Source organism: Onychomys torridus, chromosome 4 (genome assembly GCF_903995425.1).
Source record: "Onychomys torridus chromosome 4, mOncTor1.1, whole genome shotgun sequence".
Lineage (NCBI taxonomy): Eukaryota > Metazoa > Chordata > Mammalia > Rodentia > Cricetidae > Onychomys > Onychomys torridus.
The window spans coordinates 14,025,665-14,045,384 of record NC_050446.1 but is presented as its reverse complement, the minus strand read 5'-3'; the positions used below and the strand labels follow the sequence as shown (position 1 = coordinate 14,045,384).

Here is a 19,720-nt window from a genome sequence, read left to right as displayed (position 1 = left end):
TCCTCCCATGTTGTTCCTGAACCATTTCCTTCACTGTAGTCAATTTTGTGTTCAAATGTCACTTTGGTGAGGTTGGCTCAGACAATTCCACTTAAAGTACAAACACTTCCCACCCCCGCCCCATGTCAACACTCTCTGAACAACTTGTTCTGTTTGATTTTCCCCATAACATTTATAACCTTTTAAATAATTTATAATTCCATGAATCAGGGTTCAATCAGGAGACAGAATGGTACAGTAGACAGAACAGGAATGGTTTATGTAATGAACAATCACCAGTACAAATGTAAAGACAGCTCTAAAGAATAGCTTGAAGTTGTAGGAGGTGGTTTGGGGGTGGAATCCCAATCACAGGGCTTGATTCAGACCGGGTGGGAAAAGGTGTGGCTGCAGCCCAGGGTATCAAACGGAGAAAGGCACACTTGCTTCCTGGCAAGCACAAAGCCTGCCTTCTCTTACAGGTCTGTACCCTAAAGAAAGCCACTGGGGCCCACTGAGGCAGTGTTACTGAATGCCCTGCATGGCCTGATGTTGTTTAGAGCTCAGTGGGATAGACAAATAGAGAGCTCTGAAGTAGCCCTGAACAAACACGCCCAAGTGAGATAAATATATAATCTCCTGCAAGAACACCAGGGATGTCTGTCTTTCCATCTCCTGTTGCTGTCACTTGTCTGTCCGTCAGACTATCTTCCCGCCCACGGTCATCCTTGTACTTGCATCTCATATAAACGTGCAGTATATGTACATATTAAATGCAAATGAAAGAAAACATGCAAAATTAGTCTTTCTGAGTATGTTAAGAATAGGCCGGGATAAGATTTAGCTGAAGGACGTATTCCCAGTGACTCATTTCTACCAGCCCTATGCCTTCATTCTGCAGAATACCCCAAACAGGGCCACTAGCTGGGAGCAAGTCTCAAACACATGGACCTGTAGAGGATGCTTCTGATCCATACATGATGATGTGTTAATTTATTTCACCTCTGTTCTTCAAGTACGTGTGTTAGGGAAACACAGAAGGAGATGCAGGCACTAGATTGGGAAGCTGTGAGGCTGCTAGCGTGTCTGGAAATGTCTACCACAGCTTCTGGGGGCTCTGAAGTTCAGGCTTCAGCACTTTCAGTCACAGCCCAAGTCAGCAGCAGACTGAGTGTCCCTGGCTCTGTCAATCACACCTTCATATCATTCTTTTGTTCAAGGATTGAGACACATGTGCCTACGTGGTAAGGTGCTTCCAGGTATGACTCATGCATGCTAATGAAGGACAAGCTGACAGGTACAGAGACGCCTCTCCCATGATATGGAAAAGCTAGCCTGCTTCCTAATCTCTGGTCCTAAAGGGCACTGGCCCCACCCTCTCACACCCAAAATGTCAGGCCTTCTGCTCAACACCTTCTATAGTGAGGACAAGACCTGGGTCATGCCAGCTCCTCAGCACAACCCAGGGCCTATCAGAGAGTGCTCATTAAGATTGTTTGTGGAAACATGAGCCTGTCCACCTTTGGTCCAGACAGGCACAAAGATGCCATTGTAGGACCAGCCCCCATCTGAGAGCCATAGAGTGTGGACAGCCCCACAGGAAGTGAAACCCTTCTCCAGAGCTGACCTTCTGGGTCTCAGGGCAGGTGGCCAAGTTCAGGAACTGCAGAGTGGGGAGTGGAAGGCCGAGTTCCTACTAGGAAGGAAGCTGGGCTAAGGCCCAAAGACAGGTCAGCCAGGGCAGCCATCATGAACTCAGAACACAGGCTGGCACATGAAATCATGGTGCCTCTAGAATCATTGACCCAAAGGGAATGAGATCTGGCTGTGTTGAGAGCAAGTGGGTGCTCAGAGATAATGAGAAGGAAAGCTGTGGACTCCAGAGGAACAAAGTCCAACAAGAGCACCAGGGGTCAGGACAGGCTGTGATGGACCCTGGTTCTTCATCCCACCTCAGGGCACAAGACGGCAGGAAATGAACACACATGGGCCTCAGTTGTACCAGGGCAGCCCTGCCTCTGAAAATGTCCTCTCAGCAGGTCCTCAGGTGACAAGAGCAGCAGAAGATCAAGCCCCCTTGTTGGAGATGAATCCCCTTGAGTTTACAGAGGTGACCCCCCTACTTCACCGATTCCTTCAGGGGACAAATACTCATGTGTGGCTGGAATCCTTCATGCAGCCAACTGAAAATTGTGAACTATGAAAACTGAACCCGAACTGGTGGTTGAGTAGATGGGCACTGGCTAGTTGGTGAAAAAGGACCAAGACATTTGGAGTAAGAAGTGTCCTGCAGAGCGCACAGCTGGCCTCAGTACAGAATGAAGTGGGTCAGGGTCAGGGTATCGCCTAGTGTGGCAGGGGGTCTACCCTGATGATATTTAAACTGAGTGGAGTCAGGAGTTTGTGTCTCCACTTACAGGAAGGTCCAGGTGGGGTATCCAAGCAGGGACAGGACAGTGAAGTGGGCTCCCTCCCAGGCAGGGGCCAGGCCATCTGGGAACGACTAGACATTCTCTAGGGGGTGAAGCTCAGCCCTGTCCTCAGCAGCAGGAGGTCAGAAGCCAGGTCTCAGGGGGCACAGCTCAGGGCAGCCATGGACAGATGGAGGGCAGGGGTGTGAAGGGAAGCCTGGCCCTCCCTCCCTGCTCAAAGTGCAACCTCCCTGCCCCTGAGTCACTCATCTCCCCAGGGTCCTTGTGAGCACAGCTCTTGGTGGTGCAGACATTGCAGAGCATTGTGGGTCTTTCTTCATCTGTAGATGACACTGAGTTGATATTCATCAGATCCCAACAACAACAACCTTCCACTTCCATGATGGATGTGGATTTGGCCATGATAGAAGGACAGGAGGGACGTGGCCAGTGCCAAGTGGGCACACATCCCTGACCATGAGGGATATAAAGGGCACCTTGTGAGGATCTGGAGCAGACATTCCCGAGGTGACCTGCCTTGTGTGAGAGCCCAGAGACTGAAGATGAAGAGTTTGCTCCTGACCCTCTTGCTTCTGGGGCTGGTGGCTGTTCTGAAGGCCCAGGAAGTCCCATTGGATAACCAGGAGGACGTGAGGAGGGGAGGGTCAATGGGTGGGGGTAGGATAAAGGCATAGCCTTTTGCTTGCTGCTGGTATAGATTTGAGCTGAGGTGCAGGATGTTTCCTTGAAGGTTGAGTTTGACCTTGTCTGAGCGGTCAGATCAGGGATTCCACCATTCGACCAGGAGACAGGCATCTCCTGAAGATAGGGGTCCTCCTGAAGACAGGGGTTTAAATAGAAAAACAGATTTTGGTGAGAGGTCTTTGTTCAAGTGACACCCAGTGCTAGAAGGCCTCTTAGGCACAGACATTCATCAAGTGCTGAGGTGTAGACCTCAAGAGTTTAGTTACCTGGGGTAGGGAACACATGCTTTCTACTGTCGTGGGACTGGGTAGCCTGTGTTCTAGTATCTCTTTACTGACCAAAGGTCTTCAGACATACGGGCTTAGCCCACATTAGTTAGCCTGGGCTCTGGTGCTAGGTGCTAGCCCATATGCTGGGGCCTGGGATAGAATCGGGGCCAGACTTGCGTGTTCTCAAAGCTTTGTCTCCTGCAGTACTCTGGGATCTGGTACACAAAGGCCATAGTACACAATGGGAGCATATCCAGTCACATGATGCCTTCAAAGGTTTTCCCTGTGGTGGTAACAGCCCTGGAAGGAGGAGACATGGAGGCCAAGGTTACATTCTGGTATGTGTCCCCTACAGTGGGTCTGTATAGATTTTTGTCTCTCCCTTGCTCTCCATTATTTGAGTTTGGGTAGCTAAAAGATCACCGCGTTTGAGGGGACACAGTGGCAGGCAGTACCCTAAAGCTGGAACATGGAATTTAGGAGATCGCCTGACCAGGGCTGATACACCAAAAGAGCCGAGAGGCCCCAGCTATATTGCTGAGAGTGGCCTGACTGTGGACTTGTGTTTCACAGGAAGAAAGGGCAGTGTCATGAGTTTAAAATGGTGATGAAGAAAACCGACGAGCCTGGCAGATACACCACCTGTGAGTCCCCTTGTCTTAGGGTCTCCTGCAGTGGCAAGACCTTGGATGAATGGGTCCCTGCCTGGTCCAGCTTCTAGGACAGCCTATCCACTCACTTTCCATGCACCAGATATTAGAGGCCATGGACTGGCCAATCCTAGAAACTGGTTCCTGCTGCCCTGCCCAGCTCAGCTCTTGACTCAGGAGAAACCAAAGCTAAAGACAGGAAAGGCAGGCAGGGAGATGCTCAGACCTGGGTCCAACCCCACCCCCTACTCTGAACTCCTTAGCTGGGCTTGGCCGCTTCTTGAGAAATGGCTCCTGTCTAACTACGGGGACCACAGTAAAGCCAGGGGTAGGCTAGCTAGGTCTCCTGGGTGACCACCAAAGTGTTCCAAGGTGTTCCTTCACATGGTCTCCAATAGTGTCTGAAGGATGAGGCACTAAGAGTGATTTCTGTTCCCCTGCAGTACGCGGCAAGAGGTTCGTTTACGTTGTAGAGCTGTCAGTGAAGGACCACTACATCTTCTACTGTGAAAGCAATCAACGTGGGAAGTTGTTTGGCATGGGAAAGCTCGTGGGTGAGGTGCCATGGAGGTCCCAGGTCCTGGTCTCTGCTTCCAGTAGCTATGAGAAGGGCAGCAGCCATGCCTGGTACTGGAGACTGGGAAGCCTCTGGCTGCTGAACCCTGGGTGCTGCCCAGGAAATGTATGAAATCCAAAGTGGAAAGTGATCAAACAGGGTGGGGATGGGGCTTTTGTGGCTTTTGGAGACCTGAGCACCCAGGAGAGGTTCCCTTCACTGGAGCCAGAAAATGCCACTTCCAGGAATCTCTGCCAAGGGTTAGGTCAACTTCAAATGGAATGTCTTGGCAGAGGCCTTTATGGTAGGTAGGGATCCTCCAGGTTCAGGGGACAGTCTTATACTCCTGAGATTCAGGGCTCTTACAGGTCTGTGGAGTGACCCTATAGGGCTACAGAGGTTCTTCTTTGGGCAAGAGGGTCATTCAGTGTCTGGATGTCCACACTCTATAGTTCCCTGTCCACTGCCAGGGTCCTCTCTCAACCTTTGTGCTTGTCAGTGCTCCCATTCTGGGCCGCTGGCTCTCTGCAGAGCTGAGCACCACCTCTCAGTCCTGCCCCACCTCCCCACAGGGAGAGACCCTAAGGAAAACCCAGAGGCCATGGAAGAATTTAAGGAATTCGTAAGGCACAAGAGACTCAGAGAGGAAAACATCTTCGTACCAGAGTTGAAAGGTGAGAGCAGGACTGGCCGTGCCTCTGCCTGTGTCCCCTACGTCACTGCTGTCAATGCCCCAAACATGCTTGTCTGTGTGCCTTCTGTGCCTGGTCCTATTGTCCCTTGGGTTGGGTGTTGTTTCCTATCTTTCCACGTCTCCTGTGTCTCTGTGATATCTCCATCCTGTTCTCAGTGTCATCCATAAGTCAATGTCACAAAGAGGACATTCTGTCCCAGTGTCCCTCAGTGTCCCCATGTACCTCCAAATCTCCTGTGCTTCTGCCTCCCTCTCTGCCCTGTTCTCTTTGTATTCCTGGATTCTGTACTGTACCTTCAAGGTCCCCTCATCTCTCACAGGCTTGCCAGGGCCCTGCTTCAGGTCTTGGCTGTGGGAGGGTCTGAGCTGCAGGTGTGATTGGGGTCCTCTTACTGGGCCCTTCTCACTCCTGGGGTTCTTTTGGTTTGTACAGAACAATGTGTGCCTGAAAGTTCAGAAAGTGACTAGGGTAAGTCATCCATTCTCCCCTGCCCCCCACGTGTACCGCATTGAACTGTGGAAAAGCCTAGAACGCAGGGCTCGGGAACTAGAGGGTCCTTATCCCATTCACACAGACAAGTGTGGTCACTTGGGAGGTGGCCCTGGGTGTAGTTTCCGGGACAGTAACTCCTTCCTTTGTGTCGTGATCTCTCCCAGTCCCTGATCTCTGCCTGGTCCCATCCTTTCCATTCTCTCCAAGGAGGCTGAGACTGGCTTCTCATGGGAGTGGTACAGGGATCACTTTAGAGGGCCCCAGCTGCTAGCAGGGAGCTCACAGAGACGCTGGGAAAGAAGATCTCTGACCCATGTCTGCCCAGTGCTATCCCTGCCCATGACTCCCTTGACTGCTGCTCCCCAAAAATGGCGGCAGGGGTGGGAGCCCTTGTCTGTCTTCCTCTCTCCACCACAGCAGCTACCCAGGTCTGCACCTGCTGAGCAAGCCTTGACTCCAGCAGCTGGCTGGGACATCCTGCACCATCCCTCGGCTGAAGCCAACTCCCCACTGCCTCCCCACCCCGTGCCTTGGCCTCCCCTCCCGCACTAACTCCAAATAAAGCCCTCCAGCAGTACTCTGGCTCAGCTTCTCTGTGAAGGCTTGTGTGGGCTCTAAGGGCTCTGCTGGCAGCAGAGACGTGGGGAAAGTTCAGCGACATTGGCGGACCAATGCCCAAGGAGCATGGCATCTGACTTTCCTGAGAGCCACGTGAGTTCGTAGATGTCCTCACCCGGTGAGCCACTCGCTGGGAGGCTGGACCCCGGCAGGAGTGTCTGCGAAGCCCCTGGGGACAAGGCTGTGAGGAGCCATCAGGGCTCTGGGCAGTGTGACTGTCACTGAGGGCTCCTCCTCCAGCAGGACTTGGTGGACTACTTGAGAAGCCGAGCTCAGTGACAGGGTGGACAAGGGTGGCTAGCTCCTCCATCATCTTCCTCAGGAAGGACAGAAGCAGCCACAGCCTCCAGCAGCCCTGTCCCCACTCCAGCATCCCCCCCCCCCCCCAGGCTTTCTCTGTCCAATAGGGACATGGTGGCCACAGGGTGGGTTAAGATGTTCCCTACCCCAGGTGATTACAGCCTAGTGTAGCTCCCACGTGTCACCTTTTGCTGAGGGGTTGTTGGTACTCAGGCTAGTGTCCCTCGGCTCTGTGACCCTCCAGTCTAACCCCCACCTGATCACGGTTCTCTTTGAATTCCTCTCCTATCTGGATCTAGTTCTTGCTGGGAGCTACTGGGTGTTCCTGAGGTGGAGCAACCCTGCTGGTATGGGTGGGGCCTGAGGCATCCAGACACTTTGGAGGGCAGGGCCTGGCTGGATCCCACATACATACCAGGCTGCCTTCTTGCTTAAGACAGGGACTATGCTTGGCTTTTAACTGTGGGCCCCAGGACCACCCCAAATTCAAATACTTGATATTGTTTTCCTTTGTAATCAGTACATCAGGAAGACTTCTAATTCAAGCCCAAACACGCAGAGATTGCAATCTGACACCACATTACAGTATTCCCTCTCCCTTCCCCCCCCCGCCCCTCCCCCCATGTGTCAGTGCTGGGGACTCAGGGATGACACTGTGGACTTGGTGTGGAAGCTCAGGGTCTTGCCCAGGGGGAATGGGCAGAGTCCTAGCTGGACACAAAGTGAAGAGGCGTCCTGCTTTTCTGCCAGCTGCCCCAACACTGGAGCCTCTTCTGAAACTTCTTGGGCTTAATTACTGCTGGAAGAGAAGCACCAGGGACTCCATTTTGGCAGGGACAACTTCCCCCTTCTTGAACTCTGAACCCATGGTCTTTAAAGACATTCTGACCGACCAACCATCTTGTGGTTTGCTGTGGTTTGTTGGTCCCTTGTGACCTGGACGGAGCTTTTCAGGTGGTCTGATCACATGTTAGGGGCTGGGCAGATAGCAAGATAGAGCCAGAGGACCTTCAAGTGTTATTCTTACACCGCTGTGTTTATGCAGGTCTGCACAAGCCACGGCCTAGGTGTGGAGGTCGTGGTACAACTTTATGGCAGCAACTCTCTTTCCAGTTACACGAGCCTTCTGGGGATTGAGTCAAGCGGTCAGGCTGTGCATGGCAAGTGTGTTTCTCATTCACAGACCGCCCCTGCTGGTACCAATAGCGCTTTTTCTTTGCTGAATTTAAGCAGCTGGAGGCTCTGAAGGACGGGGTCTTTAGACTACTTCGTTAGTTTTCTGTTGCTCTGATAAAATACTCTGGCAAAAGCAACCTAAGGAGGGGGGTGTGTGGCTCATGGTTTCATTTCACTGTCCCTCATGAAGAGGAAGCCATGGTGGCAGCAGCTAGAGGGAGCTGGTCACTTCCAATCCACAGTCAAGCAGCACAGACTGGGCCAGCCACATGGCTCAGAGGGTAAACCATCTTGTCCCCAAGGCTGACCCTGAGTTCAGTCCTCATGACTCACATGACAGAAGGAGAGGCTTGATTCCTGAAAGCTGTCCTCTGACCTCTACACTTTGGCTGTGTTATCTGAGCACACACACACACACACACACACACACACACACACACACACACACACAAATTAATGCACAGAAAATAAGTAAATAATAAAATGTAATAAAAATTAAAGCAGCATAGGTTGATAAAAGTCTGTGTTGATGAGTGTGCTCAGATTCTAGACAGCCCAGAATCCCAACCCAGAGAATGGATCCACCCACAGTGGACAGTTAAACCCACCTCAACTAACATAATCAAGCCAATCCCCACAGGCGTGCTCAGAAGGTGTTCTCCCTGGTGATTTCCATCAGGCTGACAATTGAATGAACCACCCAGCCAGCTGGTTTACCTGGAGTGTGTGCTTCAGTTCTGTCTGTCCTGTGGATGGTGTTCAGCAGCCAAGCACAGTGTGCCAGGCTGTTTGAAACTGTACATTTGCAGAATGTCAACAGGGAACACTAAAGCTTTACAGGAAACGTGCTGAATGTAACCACAAAAGCAAACATGTAATGGCAAACTAGCTTTCTTAAAAGTAAGTGCTCGTTAGAGGTGTTCTCACCAGCTTGGCTGTAAATGCTTTGGGGTGAGGGTGAGGTGAGAGACCAAAACTATAGATGGCAAAGACTTACAGGTGGCTAGAATCACGTAGAGTGTCATGGTAGAGATGGGTGCACAGCCCAGCTCTGAGCTGCCACCCAAGGCAGCCTGGGGAGTGGGGGGAGGTCCCCTCTATCTGGAGCCCTTGACTTAGGCCAAACACAGGTTCTTGGCTTCAATGCAGAGAATTACAGGTTGAGCCAGTATGAAGCAGAGTTGGTGGTTGGTTGAAAGAGAAAGAAGGTGTTCAAGAAGAGAATACTGGCACTCTAGATTTGGGGGCATGGGCTTCTCAAGTTTATTATAGTCACAGTTTATTATTAGATGACATTTAAATCTATGTTATTAACACAGGGAAAGAATAAAACATACCCAGTTCTCAAGGGAGAGTTGTTATTTAGTTTTAGTTATATGTACTGTCTTGATGGCTCTCACATTATGTCTCAACATAGATATTAAAGATTACATTAAAGCCCTCATTAAATTTAAAACCCGGAAGAATTAACAGTAAATTTTAAATTTTAAATTATTGTATTTTTTCTTTCTTTTTTTCTCTCTCTGTCTCTGTCTCTCTTTTTTGAGACAGGATATTTCTGTGTAGCCTGGCTATCCTGCAACTCACTCTGTAGATCAGGCTGGCTTGAACTAGGAGTTCTGCCTGCCTCTGCCTCCCCAGTGCTGGGATAAAAGTTATGTGCCACCACATTCTTTTTGGTCTTCTTGAACTTTTACTTAAAATAAATCAACTTTCTTTCTTTCTTTCTTTCTTTCTTTCTTTCTTTCTTTCTTTCTTTCTTCTTTTTTTAAGATTTATTTATTTATTATGTATACAGTGTTCTGCCTTCATGAGTCCCTACAGACCAGAAGAGGGCACCAGATCTCATTACAGATGTTTGAGAGCCACCATGTGGTTGCTGGGAATTGAACTCAGGACCTCTGGAAGAGCAGTCAGTGCTCTTAACCACTGAGCCATCTCTCCAGCCCATAAATCATCTTTCTATACCTTATATGAAAATTCATTTAAAAATTAAAAATAAATGAACACAAAATCAATAAAATAATCTTTCTAAGAAAGTCCAAGTATTTGAATATATGGTATAAGAACACCCTATAAGGCATATGTGGGTTATATCTAACTTAATTACATATAATTTCATATATAATGCTTTATTATTTTAAAAAGTATTATTTATTTTTTCATGTGTTGGTGTTCTGTTGTCATATGAAGCTGCATACCATGTCCAGGCAGTGCCTCTGGAGGCCAGAAGAGGGTGTCGACCCTCTGGAGCTGTATCACAGTCTGTTGTGAGCTACCCTATGAGTTCTGGGAATCAAGTCTGGGGATTCTCTTTAATCACTGAGCCGTCTCTCCAGCCCCTAGAATGGTTTTTTTCTTCATAAGGTGTTAGGGAGAATGCCCAGCCAGTCAAGTGTTTGCTCTGCAAGCATGAGGACTCGGGTTCGAGCTTCAGGAGCTTCAGGAGCTTCAGAATCCATGTTAAAGAAGCCACAGTGATGAGTTTATGAGCCCAGCACCAGATGGAGAAGACAAGAGGATCTCTCAAGCTCACTGGCCAGCCTCGCCTGCCTAATCGGTCAAAGTGAACTTGTCTCAAAACAACATTGTGGGTGGCATCCTGAGAAAGAACACCTAAGATGGACTTCTGGCCTACACATGTTTGAACACACACACACATACACACACACACACACACACACACACACACACCCCTGCACACACAGGAACACATACACACAAAAAGTATTTATTCCCCATGCTTTTTGTATCTCTGCAGAACTTCTGTAACTCATTTACGTCTTTAATGCAGACCTCAGATAGCTGTAAGATGATATTGTCTAGAAGCCAGAAATCATATTTGTCTTATCAGTGTTCTTTACATCATTTATTTTTCTTTTCTAAAATTTTGGTATAAAATAAGGAAAGGAAAGAGAAAATAAAACTAGATCTTTTGATTTTAGGAATTCTGCATTATGGATTTTCTTGTTTGCTTGAGAAAGGTTCTCACTTTGCAGGCCAGGATATCCTGGAACTCACCATGTAGCCCAGCCAAACTGCACTTACGTTAATCCCCCTGTCTCAGCCTTCCAATGCATAAGCTGCCTTGCCTGCCTGACGTTATGTAACATTCAATCATAAAGTAGTTTAGAATTTTAGTTCATGCCTAATTTTAATGTGTAACTCACATTTATTTGTATCTACTACACTCTAGACAAATTGTAGATGCCATATATATAGATATAGATATATCTATCTGTCTAGATATCTTGTATTGTATTGTTTTGCTTTGTTTTTGTTTTTCGAGACAGGGTTTCTCTGTGTAGCTTTGCCCCTTTCCGGGAACTTACTCTGTAGCCCAGGCTGGCCTGGAACTCATGGAAATTCACCTGCCTCTGCCTCCCGAGTGCTGGGATTAAAGGCGTGCACCACTGCTGCCCTGTGCAGATGCCATTTATACTCATTACAACTGTGTGGGGTGGTGCTGGAGAATTGCCTCTGCATTTAGGACCTCTTGTAGACCTTCTGGATTTGGTACCCAGCACTCACATAGAGGCTCACAGTGTCATAACTCCAGTTCCTGGGGATCTGACATGTTCTCTGAGTCTTCATGGGCCCTGGGCATGCAGGTAATGCACTTACATATATGGAGGCAAATCACTCATACACATAAAAATATAAGTAAATATAAAAAAAATTTATGGCTTTAAGAAAATGCTTAAAAAGGACACCAAGCCAGTATTCCATGGAGATCCTTGTACAAGCGTTTATTGCATAGTTTTTCACAGCAGCTGATATAGAACCAAGGTGTCCATCAACAGAGCAACAAAGATGTGGTTTATATATGGAAATGGAATATTTTCAGTCATAAATAAGAGCAATGTACGTCATTTGCAGGAGGGGGATGCAACTGGAAATTATCATATTAAGTCAGTTTCAGAGAGACAAATATCTTTGTTTCTCTCGTTCGTGGGTTCTAGATTTTATAGGTACATAAAATCATACCTGTTACAGATGACATGAAAGTAAAAGAGAAACTGGGCGAACAAAGAGGACTAAGAGAGGTGGAGGACTACAAAACAGCAGGGGATGAGCGAGAATTTGCTGGAAGTAGGTTATCCGCCTGCATGAAAATCTATCCTGCGCGTGCACAACGTGGCGCCTCTAGCCTCTCTCCATAAGGTGGCGCGATACTTTGAGCGTGGCGTCTGGCGACTGGCAGTCGCCTCCTCCCTCTGCTCCAGACCGAGACTAAGGCCTGGTGAAGGGACTGTCGGGATAGTAGGAAGTGAGGACCGGGGAAGGGGAGTGGTTCGGGGCTGATGCGCACCGCGCCAGATTTCCGCACCAGCTCTGCTCCCCTCGGTGTGGCCTTCAAACGCACAGCCGCGACCATGCCCCTCCACGTGAGCCTCGCCAACCGCAACCGGGACCTGGACTACGACTCGGTGCAGCCATACTTCATGTGCGACGATGAGGAGGAGGACGTGCGCCAGCAGCCGCCGCAGCCGCCGGCGCCCAGTGAGGACATCTGGAAGAAATTCGAGCTGCTGCCCACGCCGCGCCCGTCCCCGGGCCACGCCGCCGGGCTCTACTCGACTCCCAGCGAAGCGGTCGCCGCGTCTTTCTCCCCCAGGGAACACGATGGTGATAGCTTCTTCACCGCAGACCTGCTGGAGATGGTGCCGGAGCTGCCTGGAGGAGACGCGGTGAAGCACAGCTTCGTCTGCGACCCGGACGACGAGACCTTCGTCAAGAACATCATCCTGCAGGACTGTATGTGGAATGGCTTCTCGGCCTCCGCCAAGCTGGTCTCCAAGCTGGACCCCTACCAGGCTGTGCGCAAAGAAGGCGCCAGCGCGAGCCCGGCCGCGGACACTGAGCCTGCTACGCCTCCAGACTGCACCTGCAATACCTGAGCGCACGGCACCGGGCCTTTGGACTGTAAGCTTCAGCCATGTTATCGGCCTCAAATTCTGGGCATAAAAGAACCCCCTCCCCCTTTTCCTTTTTAAAGCTTGCCATCCTTCCTCACTCCCCTTAACAGATTTGTATTTGTTTAGTAAAAATATCTTAAAGTTTATCAATTTTCCAATGTCAACTGGACCCTTACAATGTAAATAACTTCAATAAAATGTTTTATCAGTTGTAAGAGATGTTAAGATATGCAGTATAAAAGTATATTTTCCTTTTGAAAGTAGATTCTTTTCTATTGTGTTAAGGAGGAAAACAAAGTAATTGGCAAATATACTGAGCCCACGCTAAAAAAGCCCCATGAAATCCAATAAATAAGCAAATAAATAAACAAACAAACCAAGGAGTGACAGAAATACAGAAAATTAAAAGTATGCTAGCAGTAAAAAGGGGGAAATTGATGTGACCAAGAAGGAAAAATAAAATGAACAAAAAAAGACAAAAGATTGCCCAATAATGAAACAAATGCGTAAACAAATTAAATAAATAGACCAAGGGGTTTAAAAACATGAACATAATTTTAAAAATGAAATCAAGGTACTATTGAAGTATAGAAAAAGAAAAAAGGTGTATCACAAGAGGCAAGGAAAAAAAACACTAAAGTATGGGGTGTCTTCTTTCTGGGTCCTGTGAATTTGGAGCCGGCCAGGGGTGTATGGGGTCAGCTGAGCGTGTGGACTCTTGTGTCTCCTATCATTTAGGCTGGTGCTGACCCTGCATGGGACAAATGTCCACCATGCTGTCTTCTCTTCAGCCTACCAAGGGCCTCTGCTGGCCACACTGGGCTTTGCAGCCTGTGAGCTGGGCAGGCCCTCTCACCTTCTTACCAGCCTGAACTTCCCCAGTTCCTTCACCCAGGAGTAGTTAAAGGTCTAACCGAGGGGAGGGCAGTGTCTCCAGGTGTGTTGGGAGTGGGAAGTGAGCACAGTGCTGCGATCTGTATGGGTGGACCTGTCCTCCTACATTCAAAGCCCACTAAACTGGAGGCTGTGGCTGGAGGCAGACTGTGGCCACTGGATGTCAGGGCTCTCAGAGTCCACAGAGGGACACTCAAGGCTAGGCGCTGATACACCTGCTGGCCCCAGGCTCAGTGCTGACAAACTCCAGAGTCCTCTCAGTTGATCGGGTCAGCTCCAGGCGGCCAGGGTGGGAGTCCCTGTCCCCATGCACTTCACTGCCTGGGCCCAGCTTCTTGTCTGTTGGACCTTTGGACTTCTCAATACCAGCCGCCCCCTCTCCATAGCTGCCTCCCAAGCTCTCACCCTGGAGCTGTGTAGTAGGTTAAATTCGGACCCCTGAATTGTGATGGTTCCCTGTTCTTGGCCTCCAAGGTACATCAGGTTTACTTAACAGGCTCCCTCTCAGGATGGCTCCCGGCCACAGCCCTCGGAACTGGGACACTGCTCTTTACAGCCGACGCACCTGGCCAGAAAAGTGACTGTCTCCACAAGATCAGCAGCTGGATTTGAGGCCTGTGTGAGCTGTGGCCTTGTCCTGTGGCTCTTTGCACCCAGAGCCACCTGGCTTCCCTTGGGCTGGGGCTCTGACTCCTCCCCCGCAGGGGCCACAATGCTGAAGCTGTGTTTGGCTTTCTTCCTTTTGATGCGTTTATCTTCCTGTTTCTACATAATTTCCAGCTGTCCTGTCTCTGCTTTATGAATGTCTTTGTAATAGTATCTCTCTCCCCCCTCTATATATGCACACATAATACATATATGTATATACATATATTTTAATTTTGTTTATTTTTCTTATCCAGACTCTTCTCCTCCACCAGGGCCCATGATGTCACTTCTCAGCCTCCATCCATCTGCAAGTCTCTGGCTTAGGTTTTGACCACGTTGGAGAACCACAGTAGGTGCCATTGAGCCTTTTGTGGACTTTTTCCACGTTGCCCATTAGTAATTAGTTCCAGTCTGTTTCATTCCTGGTCTTGTGCCCTGTGACCTCTGGCTAAGGGCAGTCAGCCGGGCCCTCTTCGAGAGCTTCCTCAGAGGTGGACTTGGCTATGAGACACTGATTTCACAGCTTCAGAGCCTGGGAGCCAAGGTCAAGGAGCTGGCAGGTTTGACTTTTGCTGAGGGCCCACTTCCTGGTTCTCAGATGGCTGTGAACCACTGTGTGCTTACATGATGGAAGGGAAGAACCCTGGTCCCCTCTGCTGGTTTAAAACCACCAATTCTACCTGTGAGGCCTGCCCCTCTGAAAGGCCGCCTCCTAACCCCATCTCCTTGAGGTAGCTCTCAACACATGGAGGGTAGGTGGGCACAAACATCCGGGCCCCTGTGAGGCCCTCTGAATTTCATCACCTGTCTGAGCTTTGACAGCCAAGACTTGTCCCACTGTCCTTCAGTTCTTGGTGTCGGGTGGTCTATCCAGCCATCTTTGAACTTCTCAAGAGAATGTAGTTTCCAGGAGCTCTCCCGGGCAGAGATGTTGCACAAAGTGTCCCCCTGTCTTTCCATAGCCCCGTCTGGCTCACTACTCTCATAGCTCTGTATCTTGAGGCCTTCACCACCTGGCAGAGGCCTCAGGTGATGACTTCGAAGGATCAGTGAAGCTTCAGTGCTCGGATGGGAGGTTCTGAAACTCCAGGGCCACCTTTGTGTCGGTTGCCTCAGTTTGGCCTGTGTTTTAGTTCCTTTTTCTGTTTCTGTGATAAAAAACACCCAGACTGAAGCAGCTTCAGGAGGAAACGTTTATTTCGGCTCACAATCTGAGAGTACAAGCCACCATGGTGGAGAGATCCTGGAGGTAGGAGCCTAAAGGCAGCCCATCACATCATCCACAGTCCAGAGACAGGCAGACCGTTGCTTGGGCTCGCCTCCCTGTCTCCTTTTTTATGGGAGAGGGAGAAAGAAGGGGAGGGGGAAGAGGGAGAGATGAGCAGAGAGAGGAGTGGGTAAATGGAGAAGAGAGAACGTGTTGCCCCAGGAGAGAAATGACCTTGGCATTACCACAGGTTCTGTCTAGAGGCAGGAAAGGCTGATATTATGAACGACTTCATAGAACATATCTGGTAAATTCTACAGGATGAGCCAAGACACAAGCTCCTGGAGCTCAGTCACCTAGCAGCTGTGGGTTGAAACCTGAGATTCCTTTCAGGGGGTGCTGGCCGCTCCCTCACCTGAAGAAGGGGGCTTCTGGGAGCTCTGGTCACCCCACACCATATTCACAGCACAGAGTGGCCAGGGTGTGGGCGATAGAGGAAGCTGCAGACAGATGTGTGGAATGCCTTACTGTGATGACAGAGCAGCTGCCGAGCTTCAAGGGCGATCAGAGCAGCCCAGAGAGGTGGCACCAGGTCTCTCTGGCCATCTCTTCTTGAATGGGGGGAGGGGGCAGAGTTCAGAGAGTGGAAGCAGAGCCAGGGAGGTCAGGAGTGCAGAGCCACTTCCGGGGTCGGGGCTCTTTCCTCCGCAGATGTCCCAGTGCTCAGCCTCTGGCCAGGGTTTTTGCTGGGCTGTATCACTGAACTACATGGACTTCAAACTGCTAGGTGCTCTCTACGCCCCTCCCCCCCTTTCTTCCTTCTGCTCCCTCCTCCTGCAGGAGAGAACTGTTCATGCAGCCTCCTGAACTGTGTCAGTCTTGAGGAGGATGTCATCGACATCAGTGGTGCAGGGCTCCTGTGACAGTCAGCTTGTGGTCTTGGGTTTGCATCACAGGAGAAAAAGAAGCTGTCCCCAAGTTCCTGATGCATCTCACAGACGAGAATTACTAAGTGATATGGAGAGGGGCAGTCCACCTCCAGAGGCTCCAGCCCCAAAGGGTGAAGCCCTGAGAGCCCTTGATATGAGCCAACTACCTCACCCAAAATCATGGCACAGATGGGCTGTCCCCTTTGAGCCTGGCCTCACCATAGAGTCATGTGCAAATCCTGGCCAGTTACTTAAGTGATAGGAATTTTGACAGCTGGTTACTTAGCCACAAACTCGGGAACCTCATCGTTCTTCCATCCTTACCCAGTTCAGTCTGATTTGGGAGACAGTAAAGCTGCAATGTCTATTTCTGCCATCCTGTCTACATTCCTTAGTATCAGCCAGAAGTGAAGCAAATGTTTTCTATCTCCGTCTGTGTTTTGTGTCTCAGCCTTGCTACAATCCCATTGATTAAAAAATTATCCAGATGCCGGGCGGTGGTGTCGCACACCTTTAATCCCAGCACTCGGAGGCAGAGGCATGTGGATCTCTGTGAGTTCGAGGCCAGCCTGGGCTACAGAATGAGTTGCAGGAAAGGTGCAAAGCTACACAGAGAAACCCTGTCTCGGAAAAAAAAACAAAAAAACAAACAAAAAAAAAAACTACTCAGAGTGCAAAATGGCAGATTAGAAGCTGTCCCCAAGAGTCAGGGTAACAAGGCTAGAAAGAACAGAAGAGCCTGGGAGCTGCAGGAGAGGTGACTGACATCCATCCTTCTAACTATACACCCACTCATCTTTTCTTTCAACCATTCACTCTTCTCATCCATTCATTCATTACTGGTTCATTCATTACCTACCATTCACCCACTAGTCTCTCATTCACTCACCAGTCCTCCTGGCCACCTCTGCCTACATACTCACCCACCCATGCATCCATTACTGAGCAACATGGGATGGAGATGATTATGACTCTTTGGTCATACCTTCATTTTCCTTAATGACATCGAGAGCCTGATGTTCACCCATTAATGTTTAGAGAGGAGCTTAAAATAGCAAAATTCCTTCCAAAAAATGGCTTTGACCCCTGAGCCTGAATGTTCCCACTTCCCAGCACCATGACAGTTTACAGGAGAGATTTCCCCTCCTGGGAACTCACCATTTCTTACAGTGGCCTGCATGAACCAATCCCTGGAAAACGGAAGGGTGTATTTCCTCCCTTCCTAATGCCTGTGCACCCTCCCTGTGGCATATGTTCCCATCAACTGTCACTTAATCTTGACTGTCCCATTCCCACTATGTAGGAGCCTCACATGATGGAAACCTGCTCATTCTCACAGTACCAGAGCCCCTGAGTGGTGCACTCTCTCAGCCTTGATGCCTGTGCCTGAGGAGGCCTGAGAACATGTGATGGGATCCTTTGATTCCAAATCTTTCTACTCTTTTTTTGGCAGAGAGAAATAAGGGTCAGACTGAGATGTCCCTTGAACCCAGAACCCTGGTCTCCCTGTGCCTTCCAGACAGGTGCTAAGGAATCCTGGGAGACAAGGCAGAGGCTGATGCTGAAGAACAGATGCTTCATCTCCAGTGTCAGCGGTCCCAGCTAGCCTTCAGCTACTCCTGGGGCTGGGGAGGGTACTGGCTCCTTACTCAGCTGCATTCTATACAGCTCCTTGCAGAGTCTACAGGGAACTTGGCAAACAGAACCAGGTCCTTCTGAGTTACGCCCAGGACACCTGACAAGCTCCTGGGTTTCCTGTAGAGCCCAGCTTTTTGACAGCCTGCTTCCTGAGGTGTCCTAGATACACTCTCCATGCTCCCCTCCCCTTCCTGGCCTTCTCTTCCTCAGAGCACCGGCAGGACTTGCCTGGCTGCTGTAACCAACCACCTCCAACCAGGTCCTCAGAACCTCACTTCTGTTCCCCTCAGCCATGGAGGCTGGGGTGAAGACCGGGCCAGAGCCACACTGCCCTCGGCTCTGGGTAGACTCCTGGATGATGGACAGTTGCCTGCACTTCACAGCCTTTTCCTTGTCCCAGTTCTGTGTTTGTCTTCACTGGGCCTATCCCCAAAGGTCCCTCAGTCTGACTGTGACAAGAACCCTTGTCAGTGGATTTAGGCCACTCTGACCCCCTGATGGTCTCATCTGAGATCCCTATTCTCTGTTGCAAGGCCTCCTTGTCTAAATGAGCTCCCAGCCACATGTCACTGGGCCACAGGATTTAATGGGCCACCAGTCAGCTATTCAGCACATGTCCTTCCCTGAAGAGATCTTTTTCTTTTTCTGAACACAAGGTTTCTCTATGTAGCCCTTATAGACCAGGCTGGCCTCAAATTCAGATATCCACCTGCCTCTACCTCCTGAGTGCTGGAATTAAAGGTGTGCGCCACCACCACCCAGCTCCCCTGGAGAGATCTTCGTGATCTGTGGGTGTCTTTATTGGTGTCCTCCCGCCTTGGGATCTGAGAGATAGAGAGAGGCCCAGGTCTCCGGGGGACATCATCCCAGCTTCCTGCCAACACACAGATCCATCCGACCTCTACAGCCTGTTGTCAGATGGACACACATATTTCTGGTTCTTATAGTTCTGGTATTATATTCTATAATTTTTTTTTTTTTGTCGTTTTTGAGACAATCTCTCACTATGGCTGGGAACTCGATCTGTAGACCAGGCTGGTCTCAAACTCACAGGAATCTACCTGCCTCTTCCTCTTGAGTGCTAGGATTAAAGGTGTGTTCCAACATGCCAGGCTTATTTGATGAATTTTTTTGTTTTTTTGTGATGATTTGTTATTATAGAATAAAATAATGCATTCATTACAGGCTAGACAGGAATATATATGTATATATGTACATATATATTTATGTATTACAACTCACATTTATTTTTTAATTTTTAATTTTGATTATTTAAAACAAAATTTAAATTTAAATATATTTTTATCATATTCTTCCCTTCCCCAAGTCTTTCCAGGTCCTCTCCCCTCTCCCCCTCCCTACCCACCAAACTTTAAATTCTTTTCTAAAAAGCAATCAAAAACCCAATACAACGACAAAATCAGAAAACAAAATAAAACCACACTCAAAAAGAAAAACAAAACAAATAAAAACCCAAAACATTGCCAGGCGGTGGTGGCGCACGCTTTTAGTCCCTGCACTCAGGAGGCAGAGGCAGGCGAATTTCCAGAGTTCAAGGCCAGCCTGGGCTACAGAGTGAGTTCCAGGAAAGGTGCAAAGCTACACAGAGAAACCCTGTCTCGAAAAACCAAAAC

At 49.2% G+C, this 19,720-nt stretch overlaps 2 protein-coding genes across 2 annotated transcripts; both read left to right on the top strand.

Moving 5' to 3' along the window:
- Positions 1–2,953: 2,953 nt before the first annotated feature.
- LOC118581425 (odorant-binding protein 2a-like) lies at positions 2,954–7,812 on the top strand. Its single transcript, XM_036183528.1, has 6 exons — positions 2,954–3,040; positions 3,569–3,702; positions 3,938–4,008; positions 4,458–4,568; positions 5,143–5,244; positions 7,721–7,812. The coding sequence occupies exons 1-6, from the start codon at positions 2,954–2,956 to the stop codon at positions 7,810–7,812; spliced, it is 597 nt and encodes a 198-aa protein (XP_036039421.1).
- A 4,246-nt stretch (positions 7,813–12,058) lies between these two features.
- LOC118582185 (protein B-Myc) lies at positions 12,059–13,025 on the top strand. The gene has a single exon (XM_036184831.1). The coding sequence runs from the start codon at positions 12,156–12,158 to the stop codon at positions 12,750–12,752; it is 597 nt and encodes a 198-aa protein (XP_036040724.1). The 5' UTR covers positions 12,059–12,155; the 3' UTR covers positions 12,753–13,025.
- Positions 13,026–19,720: the final 6,695 nt, after the last annotated feature.

Bases quoted from the DNA above. Each gene is read 5' to 3' on its own strand.
- LOC118581425 (XM_036183528.1), top strand. From the start codon at position 2,954: ATGAAGAGTTTGCTCCTGACCCTCTTGCTTCTGGGGCTGGTGGCTGTT. The intron at 3,041-3,568 runs GTGAGGAGGGGA...TGTCTCCTGCAG, and splicing joins CATTGGATAACCAGGAGGAC to TACTCTGGGATCTGGTACAC. The intron at 4,569-5,142 runs GTGAGGTGCCAT...ACCTCCCCACAG, and splicing joins TGGCATGGGAAAGCTCGTGG to GGAGAGACCCTAAGGAAAAC.
- LOC118582185 (XM_036184831.1), top strand. From the start codon at position 12,156: ATGCGCACCGCGCCAGATTTCCGCACCAGCTCTGCTCCCCTCGGTGTG.